Raw genomic sequence first — 21,826 nt, forward strand, 5'->3', positions numbered from 1 at the left:
TCTGCTTTGGTAGTCTCCCTCTTTCAGTATCTCCCTCTGCATTTTAGAGGTCAGCATCCGGAAGAGTTGTCATTCGCCTCATCCAATCTCAACTCATTCAGGAGTCTCTATGTATGGCTCTCAGTCTCAACCTATCTTTCCTTCTCACTCTATTTCACAGCTTGGTCAATGGAGCTTTTGTGGGTAATGGGTATTGAATTAATTAGGCCTATAGCAATGACAGTGTCTTACCCATGGGTCTAAGCCAAAGCCCTGCTTTTCTATCCCTTTTGAAACACTTGCGCAATTCTACTTCCTATTTGGCTTTCTAAGAGCAGCAGTGTCTCAATGGAGTCGAATCAATGGCCACTTTTGTGTACGAAGTGAACTGACAGTCGGCTGAACACTCGGGCTCAGCTGAGGACTCTCCAAGGTTGACATTCTGTAAATGACTTGCTGCCTGGGAATGAGTGATGTGATCTAATTTGTTTGATAGACTTCAGAAGGGATTTGTTTGACTTTGTGTTGCTGCATGACTATCTGGTCACAAACAGTGGAGTTTTGGAAGGATGTGGGCACTAATTATAATATTTAGTCCACAGGAAGATTTGCCCGATCTGTGTGCCTTCATACAGTGGCCCATAACAGAGATAAAAAAACAAATTACAACCGTTTTCTCATATGAACCTGGACATGCTCTCGCTACTGAAATTACTCAGTATGGTTTAGGCGAGGAATGGTGCCTGCCAAACGCGCAAGATGTACAATGCGAGTTGCATGATAGATAGATATGTCATCAACATGCACACTTGCTCTCAGAACAATTATCTGCTCTAATCACACATGGGATCATTCAGCCCTTACATGGACTTTATAGTATGGAGCTGGCTGGGTGAAATATGTTTAATGTCCAGACCAACAGCTTTGGACATTTGAGTTCTACATTAGCTGTTCCAGTGTTCCGGTTCTAGTGCATGTCTGAAAATGGCTCGTGATTGTGACAGCTGATTGATGCCTGCCAAAATATTTTGGGAAAGAAGTTGTGTACGAGTACGATGTCCTTGCATGAGTGTAATAAATGCTTGTAAGAGATCCTCAAACCTGTGATTTATCACCAATGTCATTGATCGTGGCTGCATAGGAAGCCTTCACCCTTGTCTACATACATCTATTTTTACCCTTTTTATCGCTGCCAAACCACTCAAGTGATCAAGAGGTTAGACAAATGGATCAAGTAAGGGAAGAGAATGAAGGACGCAAAGAAGAAGAAGATCTCTGCCAATGCAGTGGGGAGTGTGACAATTAGCAAAAGCCATTACCACTGACTTTGCACTGACTAAACAATAAGCAGCCATAAACAACAAATGCTAGGTTCTCACCGGCTACATGCCAAATTACACACATTCACACACATATGGCAGGATCCTACTAAGGTGCTATTACGATACCTCACACTCTACCCCAGTGTGAAGGAAGATCATAGCAAACAATGGATCATCTCCCTTTGGAGAATCAGTGAACATTTGTTCTTGCTATTACATTATTCACAATATTACATTTTAGTTAGCTCGATAAATATTATCTTCCATACACTGTACACCCTTATCTCATGTACCCTAAAAAACTTGCTGCTATACTAATCTTCACAGTGTGTCTTATTAAAAAAACATATTGAAAGGGTGGTGTGAATAAAATATGCTAATTCCTACTCTTTTTGGTTTCCAGGTACAACCCGCACCCCACGTGAAGGAGAAGTCCCTGGTGTGGACTACAACTTCCTTTCAGTGGAGGACTTCCTAGAATTGGAGAAGAGTGGGACCCTTTTAGAAATAGGAGCATATGAAGGTAAAATGTAGTTTTAGTAAAGTGTATTGTATTGTTAGTAACTTCTACAGATTTTAAAAAAGGTTTTCTAACTAGAGGAAGGCAAACTCCTTTAGATCCTCTCATACTTGAGGAGGAGTAGGAACTGTTTGTGGTTTGAACCAGATGTCAAATCTGCTGGTTCATAGTAGTGATGAACATATGAGCTTAGCTAAAAGTCTTGAATGCTGGTTGTTCTCTACCTGGCACTACAGGGCCCATTTTTAAAGTTTGGTTATGCATTTTATGCATTTTGTTACATAAATAATTGACCCAACATAGAGAATGTGACATTATATTCACATAGTACAGATATTAGGAACTACCTATAAAGGTAAACCTCTATATTACATTTCAAATAAAGTCCACATGGAGTTTCAGATACTGTATTTAGAACAACAATTAAAAAGCAAATCTTTAAAAGACTTTTAAAACATTTAAATTCAATTTCTTAAAAAAGGCCTTAGTATATCACATTTTAGATTTTGGAACAGATTTCATTGGATTTACAAAGACTCTCTTGGTGTTTTTGAAGCATTTCAGCACCAATAATAGGCAAGAACATCTTTGATCTAGGACATGATTATGTAAATGAGGATGATGATTGTAAAAATGGTTGTTATGCTACTGGAATTGCAGTTTTCCATTGTAATTTTAACATGTATAATTGGGTATTAAATTAAATGCTATTTGCTTCTGTTAAAATATCTTCAGTTTCATTTGCTCTGCAGACATCCTGCACGAAAAGCAATTACAGATGTAAATGTGCCATTCAGAACAATACATGATCACTCAATGAAACTTATAAATAGAAGGTCCTCAGACTCAACCTTCACTCTGTGCTCATGAGTACATAAGCTCAAATTCTCAAATGTCATTTAACCTGACGCAGGACAGATGTGGTAACTTGTATAGCAGAAAACATCCAAGTCGCTCTGTAACTCCTGGCAGCATTGGACAGGTGGACCTCCTAGCACACGACACTATGTTTTCTCACTGCCTCCAAATTGAACTCAAAACAAGTCCTTGACAGTCATTTGAGTCAAATAACACATGATTCATTTCATTCATCAACCTTCAAAATATTGCTCTTATTTCTCAACAGATGAGCCCCTCAATGCACCATTGTGCAATATTACAAGGCCAGGCAGTTGTACTTTTCAAATGAAGTTCATGTTCTCTTGCTCTTTGGTATGCAACAGATTTTGCCCTCAATCTGTCCACCATAAATGTAGGTCAGATAGCCCACAGCAACATGATCACCTCAGTTCTCATGAGATTGTTAAAAACATAGCTCTTGGACATATTGGAAACTTGTAGATTAAGTAGAAAAGTTTAAGAAAAGTTTGTAAGTTAAAAAGGTTACTAACAAAATGTTGATAGTTTGCTTTTATTTAAAAGTACAGCACAGAGGTGAATTCATGGAAATCATCACTGATGTGGTGAATGTCAAATATATTGGGGGACTGTGGAGTCGTCAGTCGTCTTTCTTAGAGACTGATGTTAGAGTTTCCCTCTGATGATAAGACAAAAGATGCAAACAAGGCCAGTGGACTCCTGACTGACAGGTAGTTTGCTCAGTTCTGCTAGCAACAATATGCAGGAAATGAGGAACTTAAAGAATAAATATCATTATTTCCCACAAACTGTGTTTGTGACAAATTAGACTTCAGACTGTCAAGTTCCTAGGCAGCTAAAATTGAAGATGTGGCAGGAAGCTAGGGTAGGATGATCTAAAAGGATCAGAGGGAGGATGTACCATGCACCATTTTGCTTTCTGCCAACCACCACAAATAACAAGGATGCTGAAAGCAAAGTAGCTTTTTTAATGGGCAAATCAAGCAAAATTGAGCTCACAGTTGCATTTACCACTTTATTAGATCAGTCAAGTGTGCTTGACTCACGAATCAAATATTTTCTACACCATGCAAGCGCGGTGTTGGCTTGCAATTGTGTCTAGTCACTAAAACAAGAGATGATGAGGGTAAAAAAGACGTAATGGCACTTTGGTCCTGAATACAAAGGGTGATATAGCAATTATTTTTCTGCCAGCTTTCAAAATGCTTTGGCTTTGAACTATATGAGAATGTGATATAACAATGCTAAAAACAATGCACTGGTTCTGTACAGTATGCAGAATACACCTTGGTGTACAATACTGTATATGTAAGAGGCATCTTTTTTTTCTCTTAGGTTTTGCCTGGTATTAACTTCACTAGAAATAGTTAGCTTAGCTGAAAATATGCAGCTGGCACTAATCAACAATTTGGCTGCAAACAGTATGAATAAATGTCTTTTCTCTCTCCTGCTAGTAGTAAATGGAAGCCAGTGTATCAACTTTGCTTACAAAATGTTTAATACATTCAGTAATAATAGTCAAAAATTATATAATTCTGTTTAAGAAAATACTCAAAATTGAATATTAAGTAGTCTTTTGTGAATTAAAACAAAGTGGTGGGTGTGAACTGGACTAAACAAGAAAGAAATTTAGACACATTGCTACACATAGACAAATCCTGCCTCTGTATTTGCATAGAAAGGCTATGACTTAACCCTTCTAACAGACACACACACAAACCTTTGACCTACCCCACCTAAAATGTCATTTTATTTTTTCATTTTTGTATTTTTTAATCCCACCCTCCCTGCCTCCTCCTTCGTTTCCTAGGTAACTATTATGGGACGCCCAAGCCGCCGGTGCAGCCCCCCGGTGGGAAAGTGATTAGCAGTAGTGGTAACGGCGGTGATGCTCCACTGCCAGACGGGCTCAGTGGTAGCCTGCCGGGCTCGCAGCACTCCACTCCCCGACGCACCAAGTCCTACAATGACATGCAAAATGCTGGAATAGTGCCTGGAGAACAGCAGCAGGAGGACGACGAGGACCTCCCTGACATGAACAGTAGCTTTACCGGTACGTACAGGGGACGAGAGGTTAGGGAGCAAGGGTAATGTGAATCCATAATAATATTGTGCGAATAGTTTTCATAAGTTCCCATTGATGCTGAAGTCACAAGCTACTGCAACTAAAAGAGAGGATGTCAGTTGTGAAATAACATGAGCATCCATGTGGTTTCAATGTTGTCATCACAAGAGTAGAAGCCAGAATCTTTATTCATGTTCGGTCTCTCAAAAATCTCCTAAGATATGAACTTTTAGTTGCATCTCTGGTAAAATGGAATGAATAGTTTTCCATTTAAAAATGATTGGTTGTACAGGTGTATCAATTCAGTCATTTGATCAATTTATCATAATTGATTAATTAAGTCATTTATTATGTAAAGTCAAACATTTCCTCATTTCAACCTCTCTCAAATGTGAACATGCTGTCTCCATTGTAAGTCTATTTATCAGTCCTAGTTTTTATTGCATCAAGCTCAATTACCATGAGAACTGCTCTATGGCCTGTAAAACCAGTTGGGTAATATCTTTGGTGGCTCTGGCAGGATCTTTATTAGGTTTAAGAAAATAGTCCTGCTAATGCCCCCAGGTTATCTCTGCAGCTCTTCAGAATTTTTAACAGAAAGCATGTATGACAAACTGGCATTATTAAGTTTTAAACACAAAGACTTTTACCAGTCAGTGTGGGTCTAAGTGAAGACACTATCCAGTTATATTTTGTGAGATTTGGGAGCCTTTAGAGAATAAAGGGAGGATCTGTCTTTCAAGTCTCCCTTTATGCAGATGCAGAAGTAGCAAGGCTTTAGATAGTTGGCAAAATAAGCAATTTTAAAAACAGTATAGGACCTTCTCTTGAAGGACTAAATGAGCTAAATGAGCAGTTAAACCGGTTATTACTCAAACACTGGTGTGAATGACCTCACTGAAGATGCAATATGGACTGATTTCTCAGGCCATGCAATAGTGTAATGCAATGTGAATGCTAAACACAGTTGATTGCGTCATCAGCCTCAGTGATTTGAAGCTGTAAACAAGCTGGGGCACCAGACACTCGTCTGTGCAGAGATGCACAGAGATTCTTGTTAAACAGTTTCACACCGCGAGTGGGGACACAAAATGTAATAACCAGTGGTCACTCCCTTGTTGAAATAATTTAAAACACATTTTGACATCATGTGTAAACAGCAGTGTGTTTCAAATGGATTTAGACCGAATCTTCATTCATTTGGATACAAAATATGAGGCCGGAATGGACCCCAAGACTTGCAGTATACTCCAAACTAAATTCAATTTGGCATCTTAGCACAGGCAACAGCCAAACCAAAGCACCACATTTGGCATCGATACACAGTATATATACATATAGTAATATTGTGTAAAACGCGACAATGAAGTGGACATATATATATATAAATATATATATAAATATGAAGTGATATTATATATATATATATATATATAGCCACTTCAATTTGTCTGCGTTTTCACACAGGTTTTTCCTTCTCAAAATGTTTATCTTCAACTGATTAACAGCTGTTATGTGTCTGGCTGCACGCCACCAATTGTTGGTCTACTTTCCTTTGTTTTATACTACTCATAGGTGCATGTTAAATCTCAGAGCTAAAAAACTTAAGTTGTGACTCAAATACTCCCTCAGCTGGTGCAGCACATCTTTGAAGCCAAAAAGACTTGAAATCAGTGGCTATATAGGCGGCAGTTTGCAGAGCCGTCTTCGACAGCAACCTGAGAACATGCTGTGTTGTATTTAGTTTGGAGTATAACACTAGAATGTGATCCTGCTCCCTGCAACATAGTTCAGGGGGAGAGAAAATGAGAATGTGAGTGGCGATGGATGAAGTGGGAGGGGATGGAAGTGGAGAGATGGTAACAGGAAATTAAAGAGAAAGGGGGAGTGGCTGGGAATGGGTAAAGTGGGCAAGTCTGAAAAGGATTGGAGGGAGAGAGACAAGAAGAAGAAGAAGAAGCAGCAAGGGTGGTTTGTGTTTTGTCAAAGAGGATAAGCTCAGAAAATCAGAGAAGTAGGAGAAAGAGCACAAAGGACGTGGAGAGAGAGAGCAGCAAAGAGAGCTAGTTGGTGTGGTGAGGGGCTGCAGAATACAAGTGCTTCTTTGATTGGTGAGTGAGTGGTCTCTGGGTTTGACTACATCTGCCTGTATCCATGCATCCAAAAATGTAAAATAGTGCCATCTGGCTGCAAGCAGCAGAGGCCCAATAACTGAGCACTCTCCATTTTTGAAATGATTTTTAATGCTGTCATTAGTACTCGCTAGGTCTCTTTTGTTTGTGAGTGAGCTGTAGATGTTATTGTTGATTTAAACCATTTTTGAATCATGATGCTGACACTGGTGCTATTTTTTTTTAAGATCTAGTCAGAGTTGGTGGTGATTTTTAGTTATGTGACTTACTTCTCTCATTTCTTGATATTTCCTATAGTGTGTTAGTAGGTCAGTGGGCATCATAAGCAGCTAGATTCAGGCCTGAAGCTGTTTCTGCCGTGTGTTTTTAGAAGGTGTGAGTAAGTTGTGTATTTGCTGTCTCTGATTGTGTGAGGATGCCAATCAAGTGTGAGTGTGAAAAATGAGATAACAGGAAGCTAGGTGAGAGCACTTCAGAGGCCATTCAAGGCGTGAACTGCCCACTCTCACAACTATTTGTGGAGGTTTTGGAAAGTCCTTAGACTGTAGCCAGCTCTTATAATGGCCAGTTGAGGATTTATAAAACTTATTTTGATCTTGGAGATCAAGAGATTTCTCATTGATTTGTTTTTGGAAACATTATGAGGACTCAGCAGAAACTGAAATTGAAAAATTTGAACCCTTTTTCTCAAAATTATTTAGCTTCTTTTTCAACATTAAAAAAAAACTTTATTATTGCCAGAGGGGAATTGGCTTTTCTTTTCATAGCTTCTCTCAGTTCCAACAGCCAGAAAAAGGACCAACCAGAAAAGATCCCACCAAAATAAAGAAATAAATAGCATCAATACAATAAGACAGCAAAGTCTTTAAAGTGTTAGCCAGCCCCCTGTTAGTAAAAATATTTCCTAACACCAACCCACGTTTGATTTTGCTCACCCAGGAGATTCTAGTGAATTAGACGAGATTCATCCTTCGGTCCGGCCCTTCGCCCCCCGCCAGCGTAACCCAGCCTACCCTGGGACAAGCCCCTCACCACCGGCCACCACGGAGAGCACACAGCAGACACACTCTCACCTGAGCCATCCTCCCCCAGAGGACCCGCTGGGACCTCTGCCTGACAACTGGGAGATGGCCTTCACCGAGAATGGAGAGGTCTACTTTATAGAGTGAGTACTCTGAGTATTGTCATGCAGGTTAGGACACACTAGCAAGTGGTGTAACAAATCCACTTAGTCCTGGCTTTGATAGGATTATCTAACCTCTACAGTTTGAAGTTGCATGTTTTCGCCCAATATGTTAAAAGAAAAAGGTGTGTTAATTTTGTTAATTTCATTCTTGTACTTTCTGTTTAGCCACAACACAAAGACCACCTCTTGGATAGACCCTCGGTGCCTGGACAAGCCTCAGAAACCCTTGGAAGAATGTGAAGATGATGGTACGTCTACGTCTGAGCACGAATACCTGTGTGAATGATTGTTACACCCCTTATATATAGGATGTAGATGATAAAATATGTTACGATTTAATCGAATGAATCACCACAGCCACTTCTGTGTTTAGAGTTTTGAAACATTCGTGCAAATTTCACAGTGTGATAGTCTGGAAATCAAGTAGTGTTTCACATAGCAGCCCTTAGGTGTCAGTGTTGGGTCACAGAAAATAGTGAGCAGTCAATGGGTGGTACTGCTCCGCTTCTCTCCTTTCCACTGTTTATGAGAGCAAGCTGTCCCACATCTCCCAGCGGCTGACTGCATCATTCACATCATGTTGCTCATTAAGTAATGTGCACAAGTAATTGCGCTATTGCTTGTTGATGTTCAGTCATTCAGGGTGGATAAAAATCACCAACTCAACTCAACCTCGCTGCTGCTCCTGAACCAACTCATATTGTGATATTGAACACAATCTTGCTTTGATAAATTCTTGCCACCCAGTGGTCAGATGTTGCTATTACTGTTAACTCACAGCTGTTTTCCTTTTTTTTTTTCCACCTTCCACCTCTTGTTGATCCCGTGCTGCTGCGCTGTCTGTCATGATGAGTAGAAGGGGTACATACAGAGGAGCTGGACAATGATCTAGGTAGGTACCTTATCTAATATTCCATCTCATTTGAACTGGCAACCCAACATCCAACATCTCATCCCATCTCTCTACTTTTTTTTGTCATATATTTAACTCACTCTTAAAATTAAAATGGCTTCATTTGAATTTACTGTTTTATAAAGTGTGTTATAGAAGATAATAGTCATATTAATGATTATACCACACCACCAGTGGCTCCTGGAGTAATTTAACATTTGGTGACTGTGACAATGACTCTTAATCACCCTCATCATAAGACATTTGTCAGTCTCTTGACATTTATCAAGCTAACCATTAGTATGAGACTTTGACAAACACACTATGTGATGAGGAAAAAAAACAAGCTGGCCTTAACACGACAGCCAACCAGACACATGATACGCATAAAACAATCCCACATCAGCAGACCAGCATTTCATACATAAGAGACGAAGTCATGATCCGAGGAAGATTGTTATAGTGATAGTTTCTTAATGGGTGTCTGCCTGAGCCAGACAGCAACAGTCCTTTTTTTTCCTCCCTAAGGCCATCAGCATGCTAACTATCCTATCAGACACTACAGAGCATCTACTTGTGCAGGATAAATGGTGTCTGGAGATTGTGCCCAGCACTGTTACACACGGTTAGTGAATGATGTCATTCCAGCGAGGAGGTAATTGATTTTTGATTGAGTGTACTAGCCCTTTATGATGAACATGTTCTGACATGAGCTGGAAATACACGGGAAAAACATGGATGTAAGGTTGTGTTAATGGAAAAATTTGAAACCTCAATCAAAAGCAACCACTCTGTGTTTTTTTTATTTGTAAACACTCTCTGTTTCATTAAATTGAATTGGAAAGGTTTTCATTCACTTTACATTAAGGGAATTTTCTCACCTTATGGCGCCTTATTTAGGTGTTAGATATACCTAGGTGTTAGAACTAGGTATATCTTTGTTGTTCCTTTGTTAAAACTGTATTAATCACTCTTTGTTAGCCTCTGCCTAGCTGTTTTTAGCAACTTCCATTATTAAGCTTTTCAAATAGCTGCCATGATATGATCATTAAACCAGACGAGTCCCCTGTCCATAAGACAGCTCTCGACCGCATGAACATGTTCAATAATTATCGATCGGCACAATTCAATAAAGGTAGGCAAAGAAACGTAATTAACTTCTGTTCTCTGTGGAGGGGCAGACTCAGACAGATTCAGACAACACATGTGCTCAAATCCTCACACAGCCGCTCTCTGTAGCACAGACTTTGCAAACAGTTAAACACGTAATTCATTACTCTTGACTCCATATTGAACGCAATATGTTCTGAAAGGTGATGTGTGGGAGGAACAGGGAGCCAGAGTGAGAAGAAAACACTGTTTAATGACTGATAGATTTGTCTCTTTGTCCGTCTACTTTGCATTGCCCCATGCTGAAATGTATACAATACTGCTGAGATAGTTACACCACCAAATGTCCTTTGTACGTTCTCTGTCTCTCTCTCTATCACACAGACACACGCACACTCTCACCACACACTACACACAGGTGCTCCTCCAGGACCGGAACTAGTGCAGTGTGAAATCAAGTGGGTGATTAAAGTTTAGCACGAGGCGAGGCGGGACCGCATTCCATTTAACGTTCCACTTCAAAACATCTGAATGATTATTCACCGTGCCTGCTTTGTGGGTTCGCCCTCCATAATAACACCAACACTATAACCTTGCGTTCCTTTTATGCCACATGTGCTTTTTGTATTAGCTGCATTTAGCAGGTGAGGAAATGTGGAATAATGGTAGCTTAAGTTGTTGACAGGCATCGAATTGACGGCCGTGGTTCCAGAATCGTTCTTTGTTCCTCTAAAAAAAAAAAAAAAAAACCTGAACCTAACTCACCTGGGAGTATTGTAAGCCAACATCTATATGCTGCAGCGTGTGTGTCACATACAGATATTTTAAACATTCCCATCCAGCATTTTTATTGCAGCCATTGCTGACTCCACTCCAACTAAGAGCCCTCATCATTGGAAAGCAGAGGGAGCCTCTCCAAGTGGGATAATTGTAATTACCATCTACTCACTCACAGGGCGAGGCATAATAGGCTGAGGGTAATATTATGTAAAGCGATACATTCGAGGAGATAGTTATTGGACAATCTGTGTTTGTTGCCAATTAGAAGCTTCTGACATTATCTATATGAAGGCCAGCCAACAATCAGGGTGCGGTGATCAAACTATAGACCAGAATCACATAGCCTTGTTAGAGATGATTGCTTTGTTCTCAGTGGCAAACGCTGTAGAAACTTAGCAAGATTGCGCCATCAAACAGCTGAAGAGGGCCCAGTCACTTTTATATCTTTTCCAAATCAGCATCGATTACATTGATTTTCACCCTCACCGTCTTTAAAAGCCTCCCTGAATGCATGCTTGCATCATTGTGAGTATCCAGCTGCTTTCAAAGCCGTCCCTTCTAATAAAGAAGGTTTTCTGACTGTGCTGCTGACAATGTGCAAAGCAGGAGGTTACGAAGACAAAGTCAGGTAGGTCTGTGGTGAATTCACACAAAAACACTCTGACTTTTGTAAAAAGTGAAGGACGCAAGCAGAGATCACAGCTACACTATCTTTGTCTACTCAGGGACTGTATCTTTTCATTAATTTAGATTAAATAATTCTTTGGAGTGTTTTTTATTGGCATGAGGTGAAGAAACTGAAAAAAATTCATAGGTCATTGTGTAAAAAAAAAAAAAAAAAGAGAGAATCTCCTTTTTTTGATAGGTGTTGTCACTTAAGTCCCTAAAACCATACAAACATTTTTTTTGTGTTTTCATACAGTGCCTACAAAGCCTGAATTGTTGCTTATTGCTTCCTGCCTACCTCCAACTATGTCTCCTTCCTTGCCTCTTACTTACTTTCTGTCCTCCTACCTGCTATCTATATAACCCTTTCACTACTCCTTTTCGCCACCTCCTTACATCTCTCTGTCAGTCCATTCGTTCATCCATCCATCTCTGCCCAAGGGTGTCTTGCTCTGTTCTTATCTGATGTGTGGAAATGTCAGCAGTATCAGGGGGACAGAGGTTGGGGGAGAGCCAGACAGCCTGTAAAGCTGTTGTGTCAGTCTGGCCCTGGAGACTGACTGGCAGGGAGACACAATAGAGAGGCAAAAGGTCTCCGCAGGTCCTGCCTGTAATGACTCGATACATAGCCTAGAGCTACTTTACGACCTTTGGTTTTCCCCTGTTTTTTTATTCTCACTGTTTTTCTTCTTCTTGTTTTAGAACTTCCACCAGGATGGGAGAAAATAGACGATCCAGTATATGGGGTCTACTATGTTGAGTAAGTGATTTACTGTATATAATACGCGGCTGCTCAAATACACAGACTCTCTGTGTAGACATGCATGTATGAGGAAAAAGCAAAGATTGACAGTTTTCTCCTCGCACGTAAATAGAAACGCTGTCACACATTTTCATTTGAAACAGGATGAAACTCTTGACCTTACTGTAAAGAAGAACCACTCTTACGTTTGTACAGTTCTGCTCTCACACCCGCAGCTATTTTGGGCTTTTGTGAACTGGAAAATGTAGGACATTTTGTTTGTGTCATTACCATTTGGGAAAACATGCAAAGTGTATGTGTGTGTGTGTGCCGGCGCTTATGTGTGCATCTCATCTTGTGTAAAGCCCCATGGCATCAACGCTAATACAAATATATTTCATACATGTTGTCCAAAGCAACACCTAGAGCTCAAGGCTGTGGGATCTCTGTTTTCTCATTTGCTGAATTATTATTTTTTTATATACATTATTCACAGTTTCCTTTATTTGGCTGTATGTGTAGTATCTCAGTGTTGGTTTGAAACCTCCTGGGATTGATGTGCAGTGTGAAAGCTAATAGATTCTATGGATTAGACCTTCATCACAATGAGATCCATTTGATGTGACGTGGTTGTGATTGTGTTTAACATGTCTTAGAGAGCAGTTTCTGTGTAAGCATGAGTGGATGCGTTGCAATGTGTATTAATCAAGGCTTTATCATTATGTCTCCCCTCCCTTTCTTGGCTGAACCTCTCTCTTCTTTTATCTTCTCCTCTCCACTGTGTCGTCTTCCCTTCCTGCTGCGCTCCACTTTCCTGCTGATATTTACTTCTTGTCCTACATCATGTTTTCTATTCTTATTTTCTGCTGGCTCCTATGATTCATCCCCACTGTCATATGTTCTTTACCTCTATCTGCTCATGCCTCCTTTCACCACCCCAAAGTCATATCAACAGGAAGACCCAGTATGAGAATCCAGTGCTGGAGGCTAAGAGGCGCAGGCAGCTAGAACAGCAGCAGCCTCAGCAGCCTCAGCCCCAAAGCCAGCAGCCACCTGAAGGTGAGCGCTACATCAGAGGTTTGTTCACAAGCCCCCACGGAGGGCGTCATTTCTTTTCTTTCTATTCATGTGTGTGACTGAGTCGTCTGCATACATGTCTGTATGTGCGCCTGAGATTGTCTGTCTACAAATTATTGCTACTGTATGACCTGATGTTGCCTGCTCCTTCCTTATGATTTGCTAGTTGCCCTTCCATAAAGGCATAACTATTATTTGCGGCTGTACCACACAGCCTTTTTGAAGTTAATTTCTGTTCTCTTTGTTGCTTTTGAATATTTGTTTGTAATAACATAAAAGCTTTTGTTTCACCAAGGTAAAGAGAGGTAAGTTTGTCTTCAACTGAAGATGATCTGCCTGCTTAGAGTAGAGTAGCGTAGAGTCCCCAACCTAATTGTGTCACGTAATAGAGCAAAGTTCTTCTCGCACAGCTGCCAAAACTTAACAGTAACATCTTAAATACTACTTAAATTGAAATTAAACTTTGTCTCCTGTCTCAAACCTTTTGCATTCAGAGGACGCCCCACGCAGAGACTAATTGTAAATGCAGTGTTTCCCGCATGGGAGCTCTCCTATCGCGCTCCGCCTTCTGCTGATTCAGCAGAAATCATTGAGGTCCACTCGATTAACTGACTTTGGTCCTTTCTGAAGGAACAATCTTCAAAAAACTCAATAGTATCAAGCAGGGCTTTTACTAATTGTATTTATCTCTGCACTGATTCTATCTCAGTGTTAAGAATTTTAATGAAAGTTGTAGTGTGATAAGTGCCGTGATGCCGTAACAAGTGATTAATAAAAGGTAGATATAATAAAGAAAAACATCACACTTTCATTTAATAGCAGGATTTGAAACCTTGTTAAAAGCATCATGAAATTACATCTATATGTAATTTGTGTGACCTGTTTAGCCTGGTTTTACAAATAAATTTCTATTGTAACTGTATCAGTTCATATGAAGGTGGAATTTTTCCTCCACCTTCATATGAAGCAACCTGGCTTTGTCCCAGGTGCACTGTGCAGCAGGCTATGATGTCTCAGAGCCCTGGAGCCTTCCTCAAGTAGGGCAGCTGTGCACCTGTCTAGACCCCATCTAGAGATTTTGTGCCTCTTGCTTGTTGCAGAATGGATTGAGGACTCCACGTTGGCAGGGGCTCCCCTGGCAAGCTATGCTGCCAACCACCAGGAGACCTACAGGGACCCTCAAACAGGACCCACAGTGCCCAGCGCCATGGGACAAAAACGTGAGTTCAACTTCATCTAAAACCTCACAAAAACAAGATTAGTCATGTCCTTTCAGTTTCTAGACCATGTTACCCAGAGTGACTTATTATGTGTTAGGGCCAGTTATGAATTGACACTATAAAGCTGCACCATTTTCTTTATATATTAATAATGAGTCAAATAACGTTCATCTCATTTGTTTTGTGCAAGACAGAACACAAAAATCCTCCAATGTAGTGTATGTACTTTAGTTTTTGGTATTGTGTTCCATTGTGTTTACTGTGGCCACATGTTGATTCTCTGAGGACCTCTGTTACGTCGTTCCATTTTTCTGGATCAAATAATGGCCTGATTTCACCCATCATTTAGCAATATGCACACCTACAGACACACTGTCTAGCCATTGCTGTGTGTTTTCCTTCTCTCGGTTGCCAGCTCCTTTTGTACAAGCCTCCCACTAGCAGCTTGTCTAATTAGCACAGCCACGGTAGAGAATTAACTGCCTCACCCCGTCTCTCCCTCTTACTCTCCCTTGCTGTTCTGTTGGCCACCTTCTCCTTTTCCCTCATCGATCTTTTTATTTTATTGCTCGTATTGGGCGTCTTGCAGGCTTTTGTCTCTGCTCTCTACTTTGGTTCTGTCTGTCTTCTGTCTATCTCACTATCTCTCCCCACCACACATCCTCTCTGACTTCGCTATTCTGCACCATCCTAGGCCCTGACATTCCTCCCGTGAAAGGCATCGTGTGAAATCTCTTTATCTAACTCTGTGCTTTCATGTTTCTCCTACTTCCTGGTCTGTTCTTACATCTCTGGATCCCTTGTGGATAAAGCCGCCATCTCGGCTCACAGTTTTGTTACATCTCGCCTGTTATGAAAGACGCTATTCAACGGCATCACACACAAACGCATACACCGCAAAACACCACAAACACAAGGACACCAACTGACTTCAAGGGTAATGCATTTTTCATTGAATGCATTAGATGTAGCTCTGCTCTGACCTGATGTGGTACTGCAGGTCCCTAAATACACATTCCTGTATGGTTTCCTCTTCATATTGTGCACTCTCCATCGTCTCCCTCCTGTTCACTTTCATTCTTCGCCCTTAACATCTCTTATGTGAAATATGTTCTTTAATTTATTTAAGTCATTTTCTGTGGTATGTAGCTTACATTTTGACTATTAATAGAAAGTTATAACTGTATTCAACTGGTACTCACTGATCCTCACATTCTACACAGTGAACATGAATACCTCCGTTTTTTGATTTAGACTGATTTTATCTTACATCTTTCTTCAGTTTATCTGTAATGCCAGATAATGAGCTCGAGAAAGCACAACAGAGAAGAATGAAGGGGACTGAGTAACTGAGGTTTAGATTGTAACATTTTTTTTCAGCCGTTCCCATAACTCTAACGCTGTGGAATGTGTTTGATAGAGATTTCGGTGTTAATTAAACCTTCACAAGTGAAAAGGACCCAGCAGACTAGCCAATCAGGAATCAGGTATAACATACATATAGAATTTGAACTATGTTATATTTAAAAATACTTTTTTTTTTATTGGCTGAACTGCGATGTCTTTCTTCTGGAGTGCTAATGTCCTAACTGCCCAGTGTCTGCAGCTTTCCATACACTTTGAGTAATCAATATTGCCTTAGTCGATACAGTATCCGGATAAGATCACTTACAAGCATCTTATACAGCAGTCTTTTCCAGGCAGTATTACCACGTCTGAGTTTAACTGTAGTAGCTGCCAAATACTACCACTACCAGAGTAACAGTGGACTCCACAGATAATCTATGCCCTGTCCAGAATTAAGGCACAAGGTTAGCACCAACTGAAGCCTAGAAGAGGGCAGGACTGGGCTTTGATTGGTTGGGACTGAGCGATGAGTTGTAATATGTTTGTGCTGAAACAGTAAGCACAAGAGAATTTCAGATTTATTATATCACACAGCCCAGAACAGTTGTAGAAGCAGATGATATGCACACCAACACCACGACAGCTTAATTAATAGTTTGTGCTGTTATATTATCACTGGTGTAAATTAAGTAACCTGTGTTTCTTTGTCCAGGAGGAAAGCCTTTCTTTACTAGGAACCGATCCGAGCTCAAGGGGACTTTCATCAATACCAAGCTGAAAAAGAGTCGTCGAGGGTTCGGTTTCACTGTTGTCGGAGGCGACGAGCCAGACGAGTTCCTGCAGATAAAGAGCCTGGTCCTAGATGGACCTGCAGCCCTTGATGGCAAGATGGAGACAGGTTGGTCTATGAAGTGCATCAAAGTTTACAAAGAAGGAATACTTCAGTTAGATTTTCTGACTCTGATGACAGCACAACAACAACATTAACCCCCTGTAAATTTGACTTTCTCTGAATGCTTTACTAAACAAAGTTAAACTAACTCATTCGTATCTCCACTTCTAAGGTGATGTGATTGTGAGTGTCAACGATACATGTGTGCTGGGCTACACCCATGCCCAAGTTGTGAAGATCTTCCAATCTATCCCAATTGGCTCTATGGTCAACTTGGAGCTGTGCCGTGGCTATCCACTGCCCTTTGACCCCGATGACCCCAACACAAGCCTGGTTACCTCAGTGGCCATTCTAGACAGCAAAGAGCCCATCATCGTCAACGGCCAGGAAGTACCCAACAGTTATGACTCGCCATCCAGCCATGGCAGTCAGAACAACAACAATGGCTCAACCAATGGAGGGGCACCCCTCAACGGTCTCCCCCGACCCCACAGCCCTTCTGCTGAAGTTGCCTCTGATACCTCTTCCCAGCTCAGCTACCCCAGTGACGTGGTCACCCTGGCCTCATCCATTGCCACACAACCAGAGCTCATCACTGTACACATGGAGAAAGGAGACAAAGGCTTTGGTTTCACTATTGCTGACAGTCCTGGAGGTGGAGGGCAGAGAGTGAAGCAGATTGTGGACTACCCTCGCTGCCGTGGCCTCAAAGAGGGCGACATCATCGTGGAGGTGAACAAGAGAAACGTCCAGAGCATGTCTCACAACCAAGTGGTCGACCTGCTTAGCAAGTGTCCCAAAGGCAGCGAGGTCACCATGCTGGTGCAAAGAGGTGAGTGGAGAACAATCTGTATGTTTGTCATTTGTATGGTAACTGAGCAGATGGAGATGAGGAAGGGGGAGGAAGAATGTGTCATGTTATGTGGCAGTTTCAGATTTATGTTCCCATATGTTCAAGTACGGCACAACAAAACAAACATTTGCCATGGATCTGCTTAATGCTATTGACAAAAAATAATAGGCTTCTGCCCTTCAGGCTGTTCCAGCTCACAGAGAGCTCTTTTATTGACACACATGTTTATTTATTCATGTAAATAGAGGTTGGAACCAAGAAGGGCAAGATAAAGGCATAATTGTAGAAGGAAAAGAGAAAAAGGAGCCACAGAGAAAGATGAAATTACACTGAAGTGTGAAGCAAGAGGATGAGGTGTTTACACAAAATGACACTGACAGAATATCATAGATGTATAGCTATTGGCAGAAAACAGAGAGAAAGAAAAATTAGATGGGACATGGATGAACTATGGGTAAACAGCAGCAGAGAAACTCAGCTTTAGGTGGTGTGTCAGATCAGGGCCTTAATATGATGCATCCTCTTTAGTTTTTCCTCACACTCAGGTTCTTTCTCTCTGCTCTGGCTCTTCTGCGCTCTCCCATGTTTCTGCCGCTTGTTAGTTGAGAACTTGTCTAGTTTATTTTGGGCTTTTAGTTTGCTCCCTTGCGAGAATCACTTTGAAGATGACACCAGTTGTGCGGCATGCCTTATATCCGCCCACCTGGCTATCTGTCTCGCATTGAGATGAAGTCTCTGACATTTTATTGTTAACATACCGTATATTTTCAGCGTTACTTGGTCAGTGTCAGTCAATTCTGCATAGACAGCGTACGGGTGTGTGAATGCTGCTATTTAAAGTGCACCGCCCGGGTTTTTACAGCCTCTGATTGAAACTGTTGCACAGAAGCACTAAATGGAAACAAAGCAATTGTGAATGGAGGATAAAACTGAAATGATTGAATTTCAGCATTTTTCCTTCAAACCCCATCAGACTTGCAGACTGCAAGAGCTCTAAATGCACTGTGTGATACAAGTAATTGGGCCATTTTCTCTGTCATACTATCCGTAGCTTGCTTTGGGGCTTATTAATTCAGGTAAATAAAAGGTTTATGGTATGTGTTTGTGCACACATGCAGTCATCTCCACTGCAGGGTTAAGTACCCAGAACTGTCAAGGGAAATTGGTCAGATGTATGGCATCCAAGTCACATTGCAGTCTCTGAGCACTTCTTTATCATGCTGTGGTAGTGTACACACACCCATGAAGTGATACAACCTCATCACGGATGGGAGCTAAATGGGCTCTTATTAAAACAATGAAATGCAGCTAAAAAAAAACAATGGTATAGATAATAATAATGCACATTACTAAATATCATTATAGCTGGTTTTATCCTACTTAGCAGATTGACAATACATGTAGATACACATACAGACAAACAGACAATGCAGATTAATAGTACAACAGAAATATGCTCACAGCACTGTTACTGGATACAGTTTGTTTTTACAACTGCTCTGCTGAAGAGCCTAGTCACAACACACCCAGCAATAACAAAGCCAAAGAACCAAACTGGAGAAGTGCAGTGTGTTTGCTTTGATTTTTTTGACCTGGCTGGGTATCAGAACCTCCAAAATATGTCCATAGTACTGAATATCAAAAGCTGTTAAGTCCTCAAACCTGGCACTGAGTTCACTTTAGTGAAATTAGTCAGATTCATACTTTTCATCTTCTTTGATCAAGCAGCTTGAGACACTGTTTTATTTACTCAAAGCTTTTCTACAGCTGCTTGTGTTAAGACATATCTTGCTTGGCTTTGTATTATAAACCAACAATAAGGGTTTTTCGGGGGGGGAGGGCAATTTTTTGTTAACTACTAGTATTCAAAAGCTATACAAATAATGCTCAGTCCTGGCGAGCATCTGCCCATAGATTATGAGCATGTGTGAATTCTTTATTTGTGAAATATGGCCCACCAAAATATTGTTGGTTCTAGGGCTACGTGTAATGTTTTCCAGTTAATTGCTTTGTCTATAAAATTAGTAAAAAATGTCTGTCACAATAGCCCAGAGCCATAGATGACATCTTGAAATATCTGAGAAACTAATTGTTTCTGTGCTAATTTGATCTATACACAATTACCAATACCAAGCGTGCCATATGTGCTATTATAACAACCATAAATTAATTCCTTATGCTGAATTTCTACACATTTCCTGTCATCATTTTTAATTTCTTCACACCTTTATACATTTCTTTCGTGTCAATGGCCTGCTCACACACATCATTCGCGTCAGTAGCCAGCATACATACAGCACACACATACAGTCACACTCCCGAGAACATAAAGCAAGCTTTTAGACACGGTGCCTTAATTACTCTCCCGCTCTTCCCCCTCTCTTCACTTCGCTCTCGCTTCACCAGTAGCAGCGAGGCACTGGCCTCTAATTGGACTCCTGATGTCAGTGTTGCTTATCACACGCATACATCTTTTTCTCGCTGGTGCTCTCTTTTACTCTCACTCTCCTACTATTCATCACAAATCTCTTGTTCCCTCAGCAAACATCGCTTTTGCAGGTGCACACGCACACACGCATAAATAAACACATGCTCATTTGGTCTCAAACATGAACAGTAATGCATCCACTTTCAAAAGGCAGAAAGTTATCGGTATAGAATTAATTGGTGGAGATCCACCCCTCCTCCACCTTGTCTTTCCTACCAGTACAGATTCACACCCACTCACTACCATGAAGATGGGAACCAGTGCCTGAAGATCACAGCATGAACACACACACTAATTATGCTATACACAACAGTGGTCCCCATCACCCCTCTCCCATCATAGTTTTTCATAGTTTGTGAGCTTTTGCACGATTCAGTGTGAAAATACTGTACGTTTAAATGTGTTTTTAAAAAATGTGAATTTAATCTGTTTGTTTATTTATTTGCTTTTGTTATTGCATGAGACTTGACAGTGTTTCATAGGTTAGCTTACACATTTTTTTACACAAAGATGTGCTGTGTATAAGCACACATTCATGATTTATTGCTTCAATCAGGTCTGTGATACATTGATACATTGTTCTTTCATTTGTCTAATTACACTGCTCTAATGTGCTCATTTCCCCCGGCTGTCTTCTCTTGCCCCCACTGATGCGCTGACATAATTCATTTTGGCCCCTGATGTCTTGCAGTAGCACAGACGCTAATTTCCTCTCCCCTGTTCCCATTAAAAAGGTGTAAATGTTGTGGACTCCATAGAGTCGCACTCCATCAGTACAATTGTACAGCTTTTTGTCAGCGAAAACTCGTATAGTTGTAGATTTTTTGAAACGCAGCCTCTCAATAGGCTAGCAGCTCGTGTCATGAGTCGGCTATAGAAAAATGAAGCCCATTTGTCTCAGTGTGCAGGTTGCACTCAACTTTTTTTTTTTTTTGGCCTATTTGTGAGGCCAAGCAGGTGCTGGGATGAATGAAAGGTAATTTGTGCTTGTGGCCATGTGTAGGAAACGGAAGAATACATAGCGACTGTGGATCAAAGGTAGAAGGAAAGATGTCGGAGGTAGAGGTCTTGATAGGACACCACCTGAAACAGACCCTGGGAGAGCTTTAGGGATTCAACATGCAATTCATTTTCATTGAAAAAAAAAAAACCTGAGAACAGGCAGACTCGATCCAAAAAGGTCCAATTAGACTGAGTAGAATTCATACTCTGGTTGGATTGCATTGCCCCGGAACCGTTGGATGTGTGAGAATCACAGAGATGATGAAAGAGTGGTGCAGAAATCCGCATGACTCTTTGCACTCTCTTTTCTTCTCTCTGCCCCTACTTCATGATTCACCAATCAGCAGTGACACATTAGTCCCTGCTTGAGGATCAGTACTCACTCTCATCTCAGAATGACAGCTGGACCTCTACTCTCCCCCAACATTGGACAGGGGACAAACACAGGTTGACGAACACAGATAAGGGGGGTTGTGCTCTGACTAAATGGGAAGCTAAATACCTAAAGACATGTCTGACACCTCAGGTTATTTGTGTGGCTATTTAGAAAACTAAAGCTCATTCTTCCACAATGAGTTTATTGTGCTAAAGCACAACTGGGTGTAGTTCTTGTTTAGATCTGTTTTCTTTTCCCCTCATTGTCTTTAAGTGCAGTTTTAAAGGAGATTTATTGT

General features: G+C 40.9%; 1 protein-coding gene across 4 annotated transcripts in view; it reads left to right on the forward strand.

Moving 5' to 3' along the window:
- The window catches only part of magi1b (membrane associated guanylate kinase, WW and PDZ domain containing 1b), a 114,149-nt gene that overhangs the window by 66,765 nt on the left and 25,558 nt on the right, over positions 1–21,826 (forward strand). For 3 of the 4 annotated variants that reach the window (XM_026346800.1, XM_026346796.1, XM_026346798.1), the window contains exons 3-12: positions 1,705–1,824; positions 4,511–4,753; positions 7,837–8,062; positions 8,249–8,331; positions 8,940–8,975; positions 12,234–12,291; positions 13,217–13,350; positions 14,451–14,570; positions 16,630–16,815; positions 16,982–17,641. In XM_026346800.1, coding sequence (XP_026202585.1) covers positions 1,705–1,824; positions 4,511–4,753; positions 7,837–8,062; positions 8,249–8,331; positions 8,940–8,975; positions 12,234–12,291; positions 13,217–13,350; positions 14,451–14,570; positions 16,630–16,815; positions 16,982–17,641 — 1,866 coding nt within the window. The remainder of the gene's footprint in view (positions 1–1,704; positions 1,825–4,510; positions 4,754–7,836; positions 8,063–8,248; positions 8,332–8,939; positions 8,976–12,233; positions 12,292–13,216; positions 13,351–14,450; positions 14,571–16,629; positions 16,816–16,981; positions 17,642–21,826) is intronic. The other variant, XM_026346799.1, reaches the window with a different exon arrangement.

The sequence above is a fragment of the Anabas testudineus genome, chromosome 5 (assembly GCF_900324465.2).
Source record: "Anabas testudineus chromosome 5, fAnaTes1.2, whole genome shotgun sequence".
Lineage (NCBI taxonomy): Eukaryota > Metazoa > Chordata > Actinopteri > Anabantiformes > Anabantidae > Anabas > Anabas testudineus.